The 18050-nt window shown below is 43.9% G+C and overlaps 1 protein-coding gene across 1 annotated transcript; it reads right to left on the minus strand.

The window, feature by feature from the left end:
• Positions 1 to 410: 410 nt before the first annotated feature.
• LOC137306977 (beta-1,3-galactosyltransferase 5-like) lies at positions 411 to 2472 on the minus strand. The gene has a single exon (XM_067976342.1). It carries the CDS (start codon positions 2470 to 2472, stop codon positions 1534 to 1536), a length of 939 nt encoding a protein of 312 aa, XP_067832443.1. The 3' UTR covers positions 411 to 1533.
• Positions 2473 to 18050: the final 15578 nt, after the last annotated feature.

Genomic DNA, 18050 nt, shown 5'->3' on the forward strand with positions numbered 1-18050 from the left:
TGTGAGTCCAGTGCAGTACTGAGCAGCAAACAATTTATGAAGGCCCGAGATACCATCCCCGACCTGTGCTGATGTTGATCTCATCCAGGGTTGTACTGAGCCTGGCACAGTTCAGGAAGGGCCCAGGTACTATCCCCGGCCTGTGCTGAGTTACAGGATGCAAGCCTCGGTAGATGGTTGGAGTACACCTGCCCCTCTGGCCCTGTGAGTGAAATCACCCTGCCATATTCTCACTGTAATTTCAAGCCTCGGGAGATGGTTGGAGTCCACCTGCCCCTCTGGTCCTGTGAGTGAAATCACCCTGCCATATTCTCACTGTAATTTCGAACTGTTTAAATGATCATCAAACCTGAGCTCTTTTGCTGTTGCTGTGTTCGTTAACCGTGAGCTTGATGGATCACTGGATACGCTTGGGTAAAACGGACAGTCTTTATTTGATAAGAACAACCCATTATCAGGCAGAACCGCTCCAGCGGACGGAGACCTCAGAAAAGGAAGGGTTAAATTCCTTTCAATAACTGCGGCGATATTATCCCCACGACTAACACGCGATGACCGTCTCATAATCAGGAATCTTACAGATTCTGTGGCCGTGTTACAGGGTGAGCATGAAACCTCAGTTTGAAGAGCTACCCCATAATTATGTCGGCTAAAAGGACACATTTATTTAATATCTGTACAGGTCAGGAGAGAAAGGAAGAGGCACAGACTGAGAGAGAACATTAAAACGAAAACAAAGGAAGTGGAAGTTGAGAGGGAAAGAAGAGCTTTCTGTGAGTGCTGAGAGGAGCAGAGAGACACAGGGAGTGTGTTAGTGGTGAGAGGAGCAGAGAGACACAGGGAATATGCGAGTTCGGGGAGGTTCAGAGAGATACAGGGAGTCTGTGATTGTTGAGAGGAGGAGAGAGACACGGGGAGTCTGTGACTGGTGGGTGAAGGAGAAAAACACAGGGAGTCTGTGAATGGTGAGAGGAGCAGAGAGAACCAGGGTGTCTGTGAATGGTGAGAGGAGCAAAGAGACATAGTGAATTTGTGAATGGTGAGAGCAGCAGAAAGACACACGGAGTCTGTGAGTGGTGAGAGGAGCACTGATAGAGATAGAGAGAGTCTATGCTTGGGGCGAGGAGCACAGAGGCACAGGGAGTCTGAATGGTAAGAGGAGCAGAGAAAGGGAGAGATGGAGTAAGGGAAATCCAGCAATAGACAAAGGTATTGGGAGAATGAGATTTAGAGTGAGTAATGGTTTACTGAGTCTTAAATAAAAGGGCGTAAATAGACTCCTAGACTAGGGTATTCGTGATACCATAGCTCACCATGTTTCCGAGAATGGCACTAGCAGTCGGCTGGAGGTGCTGGGCCGCTTAATGATGGCACAGGACAACTCGTCCCACTATCTCTGTGCCACTGATGGTGACAGACCAGCAGCTCGAACACCCGAGCGAAATGATCCACATTATCACATTAATTCCAGGTACTGGCAAGATGGACCGATTGGCCTCCTTCTGTGCTGTATGCTTCCATGACTCGATGATTCTAAGAACATCCTTCACCTGTTGACTCTTCCAGTTCCTTCCAATAGAGACGGTTCTCAAAAGGTCTAACCCAGTGTGAGGTCACTATGCTCCGAAATCTGCACACTGAAAATTGAACCTTGCCAGTGGAGAAGACTTCCCTGGAAGTCATGCTGACCGGGGAGACTTGAAGTTTGGCCAGACACAACCCAACGAAGACATCTTCCAGTTTGAGGAATGGAACATCCCTCGAAATGTTCCAGATCGCTCCCGCCAAGTCACCAGAAAAGACATAACCGGTCCCAGAGCAAAATGGCGGATACTTTGGATCAGGATATTCCTCCTCACTAACGTAAAATTTGCTATTTTTATCCCTTATTGGGCCCCAATTAGAGAAGACAACTCCACTGAAGAAATTGTGCGTATCCTTCGCCGACAGGAGCTGGGTCAGGTAATTGGTGTTCACAAACATATCTGAGTCTGTCTTCATGACGAAAACCGCTGAAGAGCAGAATCGATGAATCCATTCCATCCCCATTAACACTTTGAGCGTCAGGTTGTAATAGGTGTCGGTGAAATTGCTCTGAATTATATCCTTGTTGAGTTGATTTTCTCTCTCGATATCTGACTGGTGGGCTCCATCGTAACGCAGGAGGAAATATGTGCAAATCCGTCTCTCCCCAATCCGTCTGTCTTTGCCCCAGGTCTCCCGGATGGCAGCCCGTTCCTCCAGCTGCTCATGTCTCGTGGTCACCAGTATGCACAAAAATGGAGGGTCGGTGTGGCACCGGGAGTCAGGAATCGCCAGGAAACCATTGCGTTGGCCTGAGGTGAATTGTACATCCTTCCGAATGAAACGTTGGGAAAGATATACTCCAATTATCAAACTGTAAACCAGAATGAGTAGAGCAGATAGAGAGCAGAGCAGGAACAGGAGGTATCTTACCTTCCTGGGAGTCATCTGCAAAAAAAAGGGCATCAAAATATGAATGGCCAATGTACACAATTGATCAGGAAAACTACTGAATTCAAACAAGAATGTAGTTGAGGAAAATAAAGCAAATAAAACTAAGGGCGATACAGAGTAAAGCTCCCTCTACACAGTCCCATCAAACCCTCCCAGGACAGGTACAGCACGGGTCAGATAAAGAATAAAGCTCCCTCTACACTGTCCCATCAAACACTCCCAGGACAGGTACAGCACGGGTCAGATAAAGAATAAAGCTCCCTCGACACTGTCCCATCAAACACTCCCAGGGCAGGTACAGCACAGGTTAGATACAGAGTAAAGCTCCCTCTGCACTGTCCCATCAAACACTGCTAGGGCAGGTACAGCACAGGTACAGAGTAAAGCTCCCTCCACACTGTCCCATCAAACACTCCCAGGGCAGGGACAGCACAGGTACAGAGTAAAGCCCACAATTCGTGTTTTATGTCACTTCCCCCAAAACTCTTCCAGTCCAGCTTCGATCTTGCGCTGTGAATCTTGCATTTACATCCTGGTATCATGTTTGCGATTGAAAGCTCAGAAATGCAAGGTCACAAAATTTTGAGAACAGGGCGGGTGATCCCTGAAAATACAGAATGACCTGCAGCCTGAATCCTACCTGCTCTGTGTTACCCGCGCTGTCAGCTCAACATTTACTCTAACAAAACCCTTCATATTTTGTACATCTCCATTAAATATTCACTTCGCCTTCTCTGCTCGAAGGAGAACAACCCCAGCTTCTCCAGTCTCTCCACGTAACTGGAGTCCCTCATCACTGGTTCCATTCTCGTCAATCTCCTCTGTACCCTCTCACCACATCTGCCTCTAGCCCATCCGTCTGTCACCCATCCAACTGTCCCCCATCCGTCACTCTGCACAAGATGAGAGCTTTTCGTGTTGGGGGTAATATATTGGCATGGGTAGAGGTTTGGCTAAATAACAGAAATCAAAGAGTCGTGAAAAAGGGTCATTTTCAAAATGGCAATCTGTAACATGTGGGGTACCGCAGGGATCAGTGCTATGGCCTCAACTATTTACAATATATATAAATGACTTGGATGAAGGAACAGAGTGTTTTGTGGGAACATTTGCTGATGATACGAAGATAGGTGGAAAAGCAAGTTTCGATGAGGTCACAAAGTGTCTGCAAAGGGATATTGACAGGTTAAGCAAATGGGCAAAAAATTGGCAGATGGAATATAATGTGGGAAAATGTGAAGTCATCCACTTTGGGAGGAAAAATAAAAAAGCAAAACATTATTGGAATGCAAAAATACTACATTTTACAGAGGGATCAGGGTGTCCTCGTAGATGAAACACAAAAAGTCAACATACAGTTGCAGCAGGTAATCCAGAAGGCAAACGGAATATTGGCCTTTATTTCTAGGGGGATGGAGTATAAAAGCAGGGAAGTCATGCTACAACTGTACAGGGTGCTGGTGAGACCACACCTGGAGTATTGCGTACAGTTCTGGTGCCCTTGTTTAAGGTAGGACATACTTGCATTGGAAGCAGTTCAGAGAACGTTCACTCGGTTGATTCCGGGTATGGAAGGGTTGTCTTATGAGGAAAGATTGAATACGTTGGGTCTACACGCATTGGAGTTTAGAAGAATGAGAAAATATCTTATTGAAACATACAAGATTCTGAGGGGACTCGACAGGGTAGATGCTGAGAGGATGTTACCCCTCATGGGGGGATCTAAAACTAGGGGGCAAAGTCTCAGAATAAGGGGTCGCCCGTTTAAGATGGAAATGAAGTGGAATTTCTTCTCCCAGAGGGTCTTCAATCTTTGGAATTCTTTACCCATAAAAACTGTGGAGGCTGAGTCATTGAATACATTCAAGGCTGAGTTAGAACAAAGTTTTGATCAGCAAAAGAGTCAAAGGATCTGGGGAAAGGGCGGGAAAGTGGAGGTGAGTTAAAAATCAGATCAGCCATGATCTCACTAAATGGTGGAGCAGGCTCGAGGGACCGAATGGCCTGCTCCTATTCCTATCTCTTCTGGTCTTATGGTCTCCCCATCTGTCTCTCTCCATCCGTCCCTCCCCATCCATCTCACCACAATCCGTCTCACCCCAATCCATCTCTCCCCATCCACATCTCCCCCATCTATCTCTCCTCATCCATCTCTCCCCATCCGCATCTCCCCCATCGATCTCACCACAATCCATCTCTCCCCATCCATCTCTCCCCATCGGTCTCTCCCCATCGGTCTCTCCCCATCGGTCTCTCCCCATCGGCCAATCCCCATCCACCTCTCCCCCATCGATCCCACCACCATCCGTCTTTCCCCATCCGTCTTTCCCCATCCGTCTCTCCCCATCCGCCTCTCCCCATCCGTCTACCCCCATCCGTCTACCCCCACCCGTCTACCCCCACCCGTCTACCCCCACCCATCTCTCCCCCATCCATCTCTCTCCATCTGGCTCTCCCCCATCCGTCTCTCTCAATCCGTTTCTCCCCATCCGTCAAACATCCATCCGCATCACTCCATCCATCTTTCCCCATCTTTCTTTTCCAATAAGTCTCTCCCTCATCCGTCTCTCCCATTCCTCTCTCCCCATCCGTCTCTCCCCATCCGTCTCTCCCCATCCGTCTCTCCCCATCCGTCTCTCCCCCTACGTCTCTCTCCATCTGTCTCTCCCCATCCATCTCTCACTCAACCGCCTCTCCCCATCCACCTCTCCTCACCCATCTCTCCCCATCCATCTCTCCACCATCCATCTCTCCACCATCCATCTCTCCACCATCCATCTCTCCACCATCCATCTCTCCACCATCCATCTCTCCCCCATCTGTCTCTATCCTTCTTTCGCATCCATCCTTCCCCATCCATCTCTCCCCATCTGTCTCTCCTCATCCATCTATCCCCATCCGTCTCTTACCATCCGTCTCTCTCCATTTGCCACTCCCCATCCTCCTCTCCACATCCATCTCACCCCCATCTGTCTCTCCCCCCAAACATCTCACCCACACCTGTCTCAACTCCATCCATCTCTCCAATTAATCTCTCCCACCCATCGCTTCCCATCCACATCTCCCCGTCTATCTATCCCCCATCCGTCTCTCCCCATCCGTCTCTCACCAATCCGTCTCTCCCCCATCCACTTTCCACTTTTTTGCCCGCCTGAGCGGTCCATTAATATCTTCCTGCAGTCTATAGCTTTCCTCCTCACTATCAACCACACGGCCGATTTTTGTATCATCTGCAAACTTCTTAATCATGCCCCTACATTTAAGTCCAAACCATTAATATACATCACAAAAAGCAAGGGGCCCACTACTAAGCCCTGCGGAACCCCACAGGAAACAGCCTTCCAGTCACAAAAACACCCATCGACCATTACCCTTTGCTTCCTGCCACTGAGCCAATTTTGGATCCAACTTGCCACTTGGATCCCATGGGATTGTACTTTTTTGACCAGTCTGCCATGCGGGACCTTGTCAAAAGCCTTGCTAAAATCCATGTAGACTACATCATATGCACTACCCCCATCGAACCTCCTTGTTACCTCCTCAAAAAATTCAATCAAGTTCGTCAGACACGACCTTCCCTTAACAAATCCCTGCTGACTGTCCTTGATTATTCCGTGTCTTTCCAAGTGACGGTTTATCCTGTCGCTCAGATTGTTCAAATAATTTGCCCACCATCGAGGTTAGAATGACTGACCTGTAATTACTCGGTCTACCCCTCGCTCCATTTTTAAACAATGGTACAATGTTAGCAGTCCTCCTATCCTCTGGCACATGCCTGTATCCAGTGAGGATTGGTAAATGGTGGTCAGAGCATCCGCTATTTCCTCCCTTGATTCTTTTAACAGCCTGTGATACATTTTATCTGGCCCTGGTGATTTATCTACATTCAAAGATGTTAATCCCCTTAATACTTCCTCTCTCACTTAGCTTATCCCATCCAATATTTCACACTCCTCCTCCTTAACTGAAATGCCTGCATCGACCCCCTCCTTTGAGAAGACAGACGCAAAGTATTCATTAAGAACCTTAGCCACATCTTCCGCCTCCACAGATAGGTTACCTTTTCGGTGTCGAATAGGCCCCACTCTCCTTAGTTATCCTCTTGCTCTTAATGTATTTATAGAACATCTTTGGGTTTTCCTTGATTTTACTTGACAATATTTTTTCATGCCCTCTTTGCTTTCCTAATTTCCTTTTTAATTTCAGCCCTGCACTTTTTATACGCCTCTCGACTTTCTGTGGTATATAGTTCTCGGTGTCTGACATAATCTTTCCCTTTCTGTCTTACCTTGTATGCTCCTTGACATCGAGGTGGCTCTAGATTTGGCAGCCTCACCCTTTTTCTTTGTGGGAACGTGTTTACCTTGCACCCCTTGAATGCCTCCCACTGCTCTGACAATGATTTACCCAAAATAGCTGCTTCCAGTCCACTTTTGCTCAATCATTTCTTGGCTTAGTAAAATTGGCCTTTCCCCAATTGAGAACTTTTATTCCTGGTCTATCTTTGTCCTTTCCCATAACTATGCAAAAACTAACTGAACTATGATCACTACCACTGATACTCCTTCCAGATGCCCAGCCTCATTTCCTAAAATTAAATCCAGAACTGCCCAGTACACAGTGTCTCTCTCTGTCTTTCTCTCTCGGTGTCTCCATCTTTCCTTCTCTTTCTCTCTCTCTGACTATCATTTTATCTGGCTCGTTCTCTCTCTCTCACTGTCTCACTACCTGTTTCTCTCTCTCTGCCTCTCACTCGATTTCTCTCTCTCTGCCTCTTTCTGCCTCTTTGTCACTCCCTGTTTCCCTCCGCCTCTCTGTCTCTCTCTTTGCCCTTCTCTCTCTCTCTATCGCCCGCTCTTCCTCTCCCTCTATCTTCCTTTCTCTCCCCCTCTCTCTGTCTCTTTCTCCCTGTCATTCTCCATCTCGCTCTCTGCGTATCTATCTCTCCCTCTCTTCCTCTCTCTCTGTCTCTCTCGCTCTGTCCCTCTCTGCATTCCTGCTACTCCGTGTTTCTCTGTTTCTCTCTGCCTCTCTGTTTCTTTCTGCCCCTCTTCTCCCTGTCTTTCTCTGTCCCTCTACATGTCTATGTGCGTCTCTCTGTCTCTCTCTCTCGCTCTCTCTCTCTCTCTCTGCCTCCAGCTCTCTGTTTCTTTGTCTTTATGCCTCGCGCTGCCTTTCTGTCTCCATATTCCTCTGTCTCTCTGTCTCGTTGACTCTCTGTCTGGCTCTCTATATCTTGCTGCCCCTCTCTCTGTACGCCGCAGGCTCTTTCTGACTCTTTGTTTCTCTCTCTGTCTCTCGCTCTCTGTCTCTCGCTCTCTGTCACTCCCCCGGTCTCTCTCACCCTATCCCTCGATCTCTGTCTCCAGCTCGGTGTCTTCCTCTCTACCACTCTCAATTTTTGTTTCTGTTGATCATTACAGATGTGTTCCCTAACATATAGGAACATAGGAACAGGAGTAGGCCATTCAGCCCCTCGTGCCTGCTCCGCCATTTGATAAGATCACGGCTGATCAGTGATCTAACTCCATATACCCGCCTTTGGCCCATATCCCTTAATACCTTTGGTTGCCAAAAAGCTATCTATCTCACATTTAAATTTAGCAATTGAGCTAGTATCAATTGCCATTTGCGGAAGAGAGTTCCAAACTTCTACCACCCTTTGTGTGTAGAAATGTTTTCTAATCTCGCTCCTGAAAGGTCTGGCTCTAATTTTTAGACTGTGCCCCCTACTCCTAGAATCCCCAACCAGTGGAAATAGTTTCTCTCTATCCACCCTATCCGTTCCCCTTAATATCTTATAAACTTCGATCAGATCACCCCTTAACCTTCTAAACTCTAAAGAATACAACCCCAATTTGTGTAATCGCTCCTCGTAACTTAACCCTTGAAGTCCGGGTATCATTCTAGCAAACCGACACTGCACTCCCTCCATGGCCAATATGTCCTTCCGAAGATGCGGTGCCCAGAACTGCTCACAGTACTCCAGGTGCGGTCTAACCAGTGCTTTTTATAGCTGCAGCATAACTTCTGCCCCCTTGTACTCTAATCCTCTAGATATAAAGGCCAGCATTCCATTAGCCTTATTGATTATTTTCTGCACCTGTTCATGACACTTCAATGATCTATGTACCTGAACCACTAAGTGCCTTTGGACATCCACAGTTTTTAACTTTTTACCATTTAGAAAGTACCCTGTTCTGTCCTTTTTTGATCCAAAGTGGATGACCTCACATTTGTCCACATTGAATTCCATTTGCCACAATTTTGCCCATTCACCTAATCTATCAATATTCCTTCATAATTTTATGTTTTCATCTACACTGCTTACAATGCCACCAATCTTTGTGTCATCGGCAAAATTAGATATGAGACTTTCTATGCCTTCATCTAAGTCGTTAATAAATATTGTGAATAATTGAAGCCTCAAGACAGATCCCTGTCGGACTCCACTAGTCACATCCTGCCAATGTGAGTACCTTCCCATTATCCGTACTCTCTGTCGCCTTTCGCTCAGCTAATTTCCTAACCAAGTCCGTACTTTTCCGTCGATTCCATGAGCTTCCATCTTAGCTAACAGTCTCTTATGTGGGACCTTATGAAATGCCTTCTAGAAGTCCATATAAATAACATCCATTGACATTCCCCTGTCCACTACTTTGGTCAATTCTTCAAAAAATTCAATCAGGTTTGTCAGGCACGACCTACCTTTCACAAATCCATGCTGGCTCTCCCTGATTAACTGAAAATTCTCGAGGTGTTCAGTCAACCTATCCTTAATTATAGACTCCAGCAATTTCCCCACACATTGTCTCTCTCTGCCTTTCTCTCTCTATGCCACCCTCTCCCCTTCTCTCTCTCTCTCTGGCTCTCTCTCTGCCTCTATCTCTCTGCCCCACTACTTGTCTCTCTCTGTTGCTCTCTCTCGATTGCTCTCTGTCTCTGCCTTTCAGACTCTCTGCCTCTTGCTGTCCCTCTCTGCCTCTCCTTCTTCCTGTCACTCTCTTTGCCTCTCTCTCTCTCGCTATATCGCTCTGTCTCGTTCTCTCTCCCTCTATCTCCCTGTCTTTCCCTTTGTTTCTGCCTCTTTCTCCCTGTAACTCTCCCTCTATCTCCGTACCTATCTCTCCCTCTCTTTTTCTCCACTTGCCTCTCTCGCTCTCTCTGTCCCTCTCTGCCTGGTGGTAATTTCAGTATTTACTTTTTATAGAATAGAATCATAGAAGTTTACAACATGGAAACAGGCCCTTCGGCCCAACATGTCCATGTCACCCAGTTTATACCACTAAGCTAGTCCAATTGCCTGCACTTGGCCCATATCCCTCTATACCCATCTTACCCATGTAACTGTCCAAATGCTTTTTAAAAGACAAAATTTTACCCGCCTCTACTACTGCCTCTGGCAGCTCGTTCCAGACACTCACCACCCTTTGAGTGAAAAAATTGCCCCTCTGGACCCTTTTGTATCTCTCCCCTCTCATCTTAAATCTATGCCCCCTCGTTATAGACTCCCCTACCTTTGGGAAAAGATTTTGACTATATACCTTATCTATGCCCCTCATTATTTTATAGACTTCTATAAGATCACCCATAAACCTCCTACTCTCCCGCGAAAAAAGTCTCAGTCTATCCAACCTCTCCCTATAAGTCAAACCATCAAGTCCCGGTAGCATCCTAGTAAATCTTTTCTGCACTCTTTCTAGTTTAATAATATCCTTTCTATAATAGGGTGACCAGAACTGTACACAGTATTCCAAGTGTGGCCTAACTAATGCCCTGTACAACTTCAACAAGACATCCCAACTCCTGTATTCAATGTCCTGACCAATGAAACCAAGCATGCTGAATGCCTTCTTCACCACCCTATCCACCTGTGACTCCACTTTCAAGGAGATTAGTGATGGACCCTCCTACCTGTTGGTAATTTCATTCGTTACTTATTATATAAAGATTAGTGATGGACACTCCTCCCTGTTGGTAATTTGAGTTGTTACTTTTCGTATAAAGATTACTGACGGACCTTCATCCCTGTTGACAATTTCAATAGTTATTTTGTATATAAAATTAGTGATGGGTCCCCCTGCCTGTTGGTAATTTCAGCAGTTTCTTTTTTTTATAAAGATTAGTGATGGAACTTCCTACCTGTTGTAATTTCAGTAGTTTCTTTTTATATAAAGATTAGTTATGGATCCTCCTGCCTGTTGGTGATTTCACTAGTTACTTCTTACATAAAGATTAGTGATGGGCCCTCCTATCTGTTGGTAATATCAGTAGTTTATTTTTTGTATAAAGATTAGTGATGGACCCTCCTACCTGGTTGTAATTTCAATAGTTTCTTTTTATATCGAGATTAATGATGGGACCCTCATAACTGTTGGTAATTTCAGTGGTTACTTTTTTTTATAAAGATTAGTGATGGACACTCCTACCTGTTGGTAATTTCAGTGGTTTATTTTTTTATAAAGATAAGTGATGGACCCTCCTACATGGTTGTAATTTCAATAGTTTCTTTTTATATCGAGATTAATAATGGGACCCTCATAACTGTTGGTAATTTCAGTAGTTACTTTTTTTTATAAAGATTAGTGATGGACCCTCCTACCTGGTAGTAATTTCAATGGTTACTTTTTATATCATGATAAGTGATGGACCCTCTTCTCTGTTGGTAATTTCAGAATTTTTTTCTTTTACAAAGATTAGTGATGGACCCGCCTAGCGGTTGGTAATTCCAGTACTTACTTTATTTAAAAAGATTAGTGATGGACCTTCCTACCTGTTGTAAATTCAGTCGTTGCTTTTTATCTCAAGATTTGTGATTGACCCTCCTGCCTGTTGGTTATTTTAGTAGTTACTTTTTATATAAAGATTAGTGATGGACCCTCCTCCCTGTTGGTAATTTCAGTAATTTATTTTTTTAAATAAAAAATAGTGATGGACCCTACTACCTGGTGGTGATTTCAGTAGTTACTTTTGATATAAAGATTAGTGATGGACAATTCAACCTGATGGTAATTTCAGCAGTTACCTTTAATGTAAAAATTTGTGTTGGACACTGCCACCTGGTGGTAGTTTCAGTAGTTATTTTTTAGGTGAGGATAAGGGATGGGACCTCCTGCTTGTTGGTAATTTCAGTCGTTACTTTTTTATGTTAAGGTTAGTGATGGATCCTTCTACCTGTTGGTAATTTCAGGATTTACTTTTTTGTAAAGATTGGTAATGGACACTCTGACCTGGTGGTAATTTGAGCTGTTACTCATTATATAAAGTTTAGTGAGGGACCCTCCTCCCATTTGGTAATTTCAGGAGTTACTTTTTATATAAGGATTAGTAATGGACTCCCCTACCTGTTGGTAATTTCAGTAGCTTCTTTTTTTATAAAGATTAGTGATGAACCTTCTTCCCTGTTGGTAATTTGAGTTGTAACTTTTTTATATAAAGAGTAGTGATGACCCCTCCTACCTGTTTGGTCATTTCAGCAGTTACTTTTGAATGTAAGGATTAGTGATGGACCCTCCTGCCTGTTGGTAATTTCAGTCGCTACTTTACATATAAAGATTAGTGATGGACTTACCTACCTATTGGTAATTTCATTAGTTACTTTTTAATGTAAATTTAGTGATGGGGCCACCTGCCTGTTGGTACATAGGAACATAGGAACAGGAGTCGGCCATTCAGCCCCTCCTGCCTGCCATTTGATAAGATCATGGCTGATCTGTGATCTAACTCCATATACCTGCCTTTGGCCCATATCCCTTAATACCTTTGGTTGCCAAAAAGCTATCAATCTCACATTTAAATTCAGCAATTGAGCTAGTATCAATTGCCGTTTGCGGAAGAGAGTTCCAAACTTCCACAACCCTTTGTGTGCAGAAATGCTTTCTAATCTCGCTCCTGAAAGGTCTGGCTCTAATTTTTAGACTGTGCCCCCTACTCCTAAAATCCCCAACCAGCGGAAATAGTTTCCCTCTATCCACCTGTTGGCCAGAGGCTGCAGAAGACTGCTGAGCTGGATTCAAAGTGCTAACAAAGACAATGACCTTTTGAACTGAGGTGACCTGGAGTTCAGTCACTGGTCTGAACTGGCCAGAACCGGTTTGAATTCGTTCCGCTTCTTACAGAGACAAAGAAACGGTGTGCTACCTGAGCTCTTGGAACAGAGCCAATCAGGGGATGACATCGGTCACTCCAGCAACTCTGAGCCAACCGGAGAAGACAGCATCGTTCGAAAAGACAGTCTTGGGGAATAAAAACTGAGGAGTTGCTGGCTTGGAGTCAGTGTGTGTCTTTGTTTGTTTGTGAGCAAGAGAGAGAGAGAGAGAGAGAGAGTGTGAGAGTGTGAGAGTGTGTGTGTGTGTGTGTGTGTTGGTGTGTCTTTGTTTGTGAAGGAGGCTCTGGGAGACTCTGGAAACTAACCCTCGTGGAAGTGGGAACCTTGCGTCCGGGACGTAAAGACTGCGTCGAGGAGGTGGAGACGACGTTGGGAGTAAGAGGGAGAATTGCCTGGCCAGCAGCGTCTCTCTTTTCCGGGTAATATAATATCCTTTCTATTCTGGGACCACTCTGGGAGTGTCGTCAGGAAACCTAGTGGGTGTGCGTTTAAATCCGAGTTTGAGTATAAACCTGTATAACCTGCTGTAAACTACATGCCTATATCTAACTAGACGTATAAGCGGTATGTACATGATCTAATAACGTTAATAAAGCGAATTGAGAATTAAGAGAGAATTGACTCTTCCTCTGTGTACTAAGCTAAAACCGTTAACCGGTGAATTCCGGTCAACACACCCTATCCATTCCCCTTAATATCTTATAAACTTCGATCAGATCACCCCTTAACCTTCTAAACTCGAGAGAATAAAACCCCAATTTGTGTAATCTCTCCTCGTAACTTAACCCTTGAAGTCCGGGTATCATTCTAGTAAACCTACGCTGCATTCCCTCCAAGGCCAATATATCCTTCCGAAGGTTCGGTGCCCAGAACTGCTCACAGTACTCCAGGTGCGGTCTAACCAGGGTTTTGTATAGCTGCAGCATAACTTCTGACCCCTTGTACTCCAGTCCTCTAGATATAAAGGCCAGCATTCCATTAGCCTTATTGGTTATTTTCTGCACCTGTTCATGACACTTCAATGATCCATGTACCTGAACCCCGAAGTCCCTTTCGACATTCACTGTTTTTAACTTTTTACCATTTAGAAATTACCCTGTTCTATACTTTTTTGATCCAAAGTGGATGACCTCACATTTGTCTACATTGAATTCCATTTGCCACAGTTTTGCCCATTCACCTAATCTATCAATATCGCTTTGTAATTTTATGTTTTCATCTACACTGCTTACAATGCCGCCAATCGTTGTGTCATCGGCTAAATTAGATATGTGACTTTCCATGCCTTCATCTAAGTCGTTAATAAATATTGTGAATAATTGAGGCCCCAAGACAGATCCCTATGGGACTCCACTAGTCACATCCTGCCAATGTGAGTACCTACCCGTTATCCCGACTCTCTGTCACCTTTCGCTCACCCAACTTCCTAACCAAGTCTGTACTTTTCCCTCGATTCCACGGGCTTCTATCTTAGCTAACAGTCTCTTATGTGGGACCTTATCAAATGCCTTCTGGAAGTCCATATAAATAACATCCATTGACATTCCCCTGTCCACTACTTTAGTCACCTCTTCAAAAAATTCAATCAGGTTTGTCAGGCACGACCTACTTTTCACAAATCCATGCTGGCTCTCTCTGATTAACTGAAAATTCTCGAGGTGTTCAGTCACCATTTCCTGAATTCTCGACTCCAGCATTTTCACCACAACAGATGTTAGTCTAACTGGTCTATAATTCCATGGTTTCCCTCTCTCTCCTTTCTTAAAAAGCGGAGTGATATGTGCAATTTTCCAATCTCGAGGGACAGTTCCTGAATGTAGAGAACTTTGAAAGATTATGGTTAGGGCATCCGCAATGTGCTTCCTTTAAAACCCTGGGATGGAAATCATCTGGTCCTGGGGTTTTTTCACTCTTTAGTGCTATTATTTTCTTCATTACTGTTGCTTTACTTATGTTAATTTTATCGAGTCCCTGTCCCCGATTCAATATTAGTTTTCTTGGGATTTCCGGCATGCTATCCTATTTATTTGCTGTAAACACTGACGCAAAGTAATCGTTCAACATGTCCGCTATTTCCCCATTGTCAATGACAATATCCTCACTTTCAGTTTTTAAGGGGCCAACACTGCTCCTGACCACCCTCTATTTCCTAATATAACTATAAAAGCTCTTCGTATTGGTTTTGATATCCCTTGCAAGTTTCATTTCATGCTCTCTTTTTGTAGCTCTTACTCTCTGTTTTGTGACCCTTTGTTGATCTTTGTATCTTTGCCATTCGTCAGGATCTGTGCCATTTTTTGCCCTTTTGTATGCCCTTTCCTTATGTTTTATACTGTCCCTTACCTCTTTCGTAGTCCATGGCTGCTTTTTTTTGGCAAGTAGAGTTCTTGCCCCTCAGGGGTATAAACCGATTATGTATCACGTTAAATGTTTCTTTAAACATTTTCCACTGATCATCAGTCGTTTTACCCATTAACAGATTTGCCCAGTTTACTGTGGACAGTCTCTGTGTCATCCCATTGAAGTCGGCCTTGCCCAAGTCTGAAATCTTCGCAGCTGATTCACTTTTCTCCCTTTCAAACACCACATTGAACTCGATCATGTTATGATCACTATTTGATAGATTTTCACGCACAGTTTAGCCGTTAACTAAATCTGGTTCATTACTCATTACTAAATCTAGTATGGCTTGCCCCCTTGTTGCCTTTGGGACATTTTGCTGTAGAAAACTATCCCGGACACACTACCTTTCTGACAGTTGCTAGTCTGCTTTTCCCAATCTATGTGAAGGTTAAAGTCCCCCATTAAAACCACTATGCCTTTCTGACACACTTTTCTAATCTCTGCATTTATACAATCTAGCACTTCAGATCTGCTGCCAGGGCTCCGAAATACAACTCCCACTATAGTCTTGGATCCTTTCCTATTTCTCAATTCAACCCATAAGGTCTCTGTTGGCTGCTTACCTCTCGTTATATCTCCCTTTATCATTGAAGTGATTTCATTTCTACTCATTAAGGCTACTCCTCCCCCTCTTCCATTTTCCCCATCTCTCCTGTAGACTTTATAACCTGGCATGTTTTGTTCCCAATCCTGACCATCCTGCAGCCAAGTCTCAGTAATAGCTATCATGTCATACCCTCCAATTTGAATTTGAACCTGTAGTTCATTTAATTTATTCCTTATACTCCGTGCATTTGTATATAAAACTCTTAGTTGGGCCCACACCCGAGCCTGACCTTCAGCTTCGATGCTGGGTTAATCGCTTTACACCTTCTAGTTTTTATTTTATCTGTCATGCCTAAAGTACACTTTCTTTCCGCTGCTCCACGCTTTTCCCTTTCACTTGTTCTTGAACAATTGTTTGTACGATTTGTATTGTAAATTTCCCCTGGGACTTCCCCTCTCTTGCTGCTCTCAACGTTATTCCCTTCTGACTCCCCGCTCAGGTTCCCATCCCCCTGCCACTCCAGTTTAAACCTTCCCCAACAGCACTTGCAAACACCCCCGCGAGGACATTGGTCCCGGTCCTGCTCTGGTGTAACCCGTCCCGCTTGTACAGGTCCCACCTTCCCCAGAACCGGTCCCAATGTCCTAGGAATATAAATCCCTACCTCCTACACCATCCCTGCAGCCACGAATTCATCCTGTCTATTCTCCTGTTCCTATACTCACTAGCACGTGGCACTGGTAGTAATCCTGAGATCACTACCTTTGAAATCCTGCTTTTTAATTTATCTCCTAACTCCTTAAATTCACCTTGCAGGACCTCATCCCTTTTTTTTTACCAATGTCGTTGGTACCAATATGGACCACGACTACTGGCTGGTCACCCTCCTCCTCCAGAATGCCCTGCAGCCGCTCCGTGACATCCTTGACCCGAACACCAGGGAGGCAACAGGTAATCTGGTGCATCACTAATTTTAAATAAAAAGTAACAAGTCAAATTGCCAGCAGGTATGAGGGTCCCAGCACTAATCTTTATATAAAATCTTTATTTAAGATCTTAATACAGGCATCCTACCTGTTGGTAATTTCAGTAGTTACTTTTTTATGCAAAGGTTAGTGATGGGACCCTCCTACTTGTTGGTAATTTCAGTAGTTTATTTTTTCTTTTATAAAGAATAGTGGTGGACACTACTACCTGGTGGTAATTTCAGTGGTTTCTTTTTGTATAAAGATTAATGATGGACCCTCCCACCTGTTGGTAATTTGAGTTGTTACTTTTTATATAAAGATTAGTGATGGACTCTCCTACCTGTTGGTAATTTGAGTTGTTACTTTTTATATAAAGATTAGTGATGGACCCACCTACCTGTTGGTAATTTCAGTAGTTGCTTTTTTTTTGAAACATTTGTGATGGGGCCTCCCGCCTGTCGGTAATTTTAGCAGTTACTTTTTGTATAAATATTATTGCGGGACCCTCCTACCTGTTGGTAATTTCACTTGTTACATTTATATAAAGATTAGTGATGGACTGTCCTACCAGTTGGTAATTTCAGGATTTACTTTTTATATAAAGATTAGTGATGGGGCCTCCTGCCTGTTGGTAATTTCAGTAGTTTATTTTTCTTTTATAAAGAATAGTGATGGAAACGACTGCCTGGTGGTAATTTCAGCAGTTACTTTTCATGTAAAGATTTGTGATGGACCCTCCTACCTGTTAGTAATTTCAGAAGTTACTTTTTTATCGAAAGATGAGTGCTTGGACCCTCATACCTACTGGTAATTTGATTCGTTTCTTTTTGTATAGCGATTAGTGATGGACCCTCCTGCCTTTTGGTAATTCCAGTATTTACTTTTTATATAAAGATTTGTGACGGACACTTCTGCCTGTTGGTAATTTCAGTAGTTACTTTTTATATAAAGATTACTGCTGGGCATCTCATACCTGCTGGCAATTTGACTTGTTACTTTTTATTTAAAATTAGTGATGCACCATATTACCTGTTTGTAATTTCAGTTTTAGTCATGGCCCCTCCTTCCTGTTGATAATTTGAGTTGTTACTTTTTTTCTGTAATGATCAGTGATGGGGCCTGCTGCCTGGTGATAATTTGAGTTGTTACTTTTTATATCAAGATTAGTGGTGGACCGTCCAACCTGTTGGTAATATCTATCGTGACTTCGAATATAAAGATTAGTGATGGGCCCTCTTACCTGTTGGTAATTTCAGTGGTTACATTTTATCTAATGATTCGTGATGGGCCCTCCTTCCTGATGGTAAGTTCAGTATTTCCTTTTTATATAAAGATTAGTGATTGACCCTCCTACCTGTTGGTAATTTCAGTAGTTACTTTTATACAAAGATTAGTGCGAGGGCCCTGCTAGTTTGTTGATGTTTCTCCATCTCTGTCATGGAACCATTTATTCATAATGACGTCCTCTCTCCTCAAAATGTTATAACCAGGAACATTTCATTGTTTTCTGTGAAAACCCAAGCCCTATTTTCCAGATACTTGATCA

Source organism: Heptranchias perlo, chromosome X, assembly GCF_035084215.1.
Source record: "Heptranchias perlo isolate sHepPer1 chromosome X, sHepPer1.hap1, whole genome shotgun sequence".
NCBI lineage: Eukaryota > Metazoa > Chordata > Chondrichthyes > Hexanchiformes > Hexanchidae > Heptranchias > Heptranchias perlo.

Bases quoted from the DNA above. Each gene is read 5' to 3' on its own strand.
- LOC137306977 (XM_067976342.1), bottom strand. From the start codon at position 2,472: ATGACTCCCAGGAAGGTAAGATACCTCCTGTTCCTGCTCTGCTCTCTA.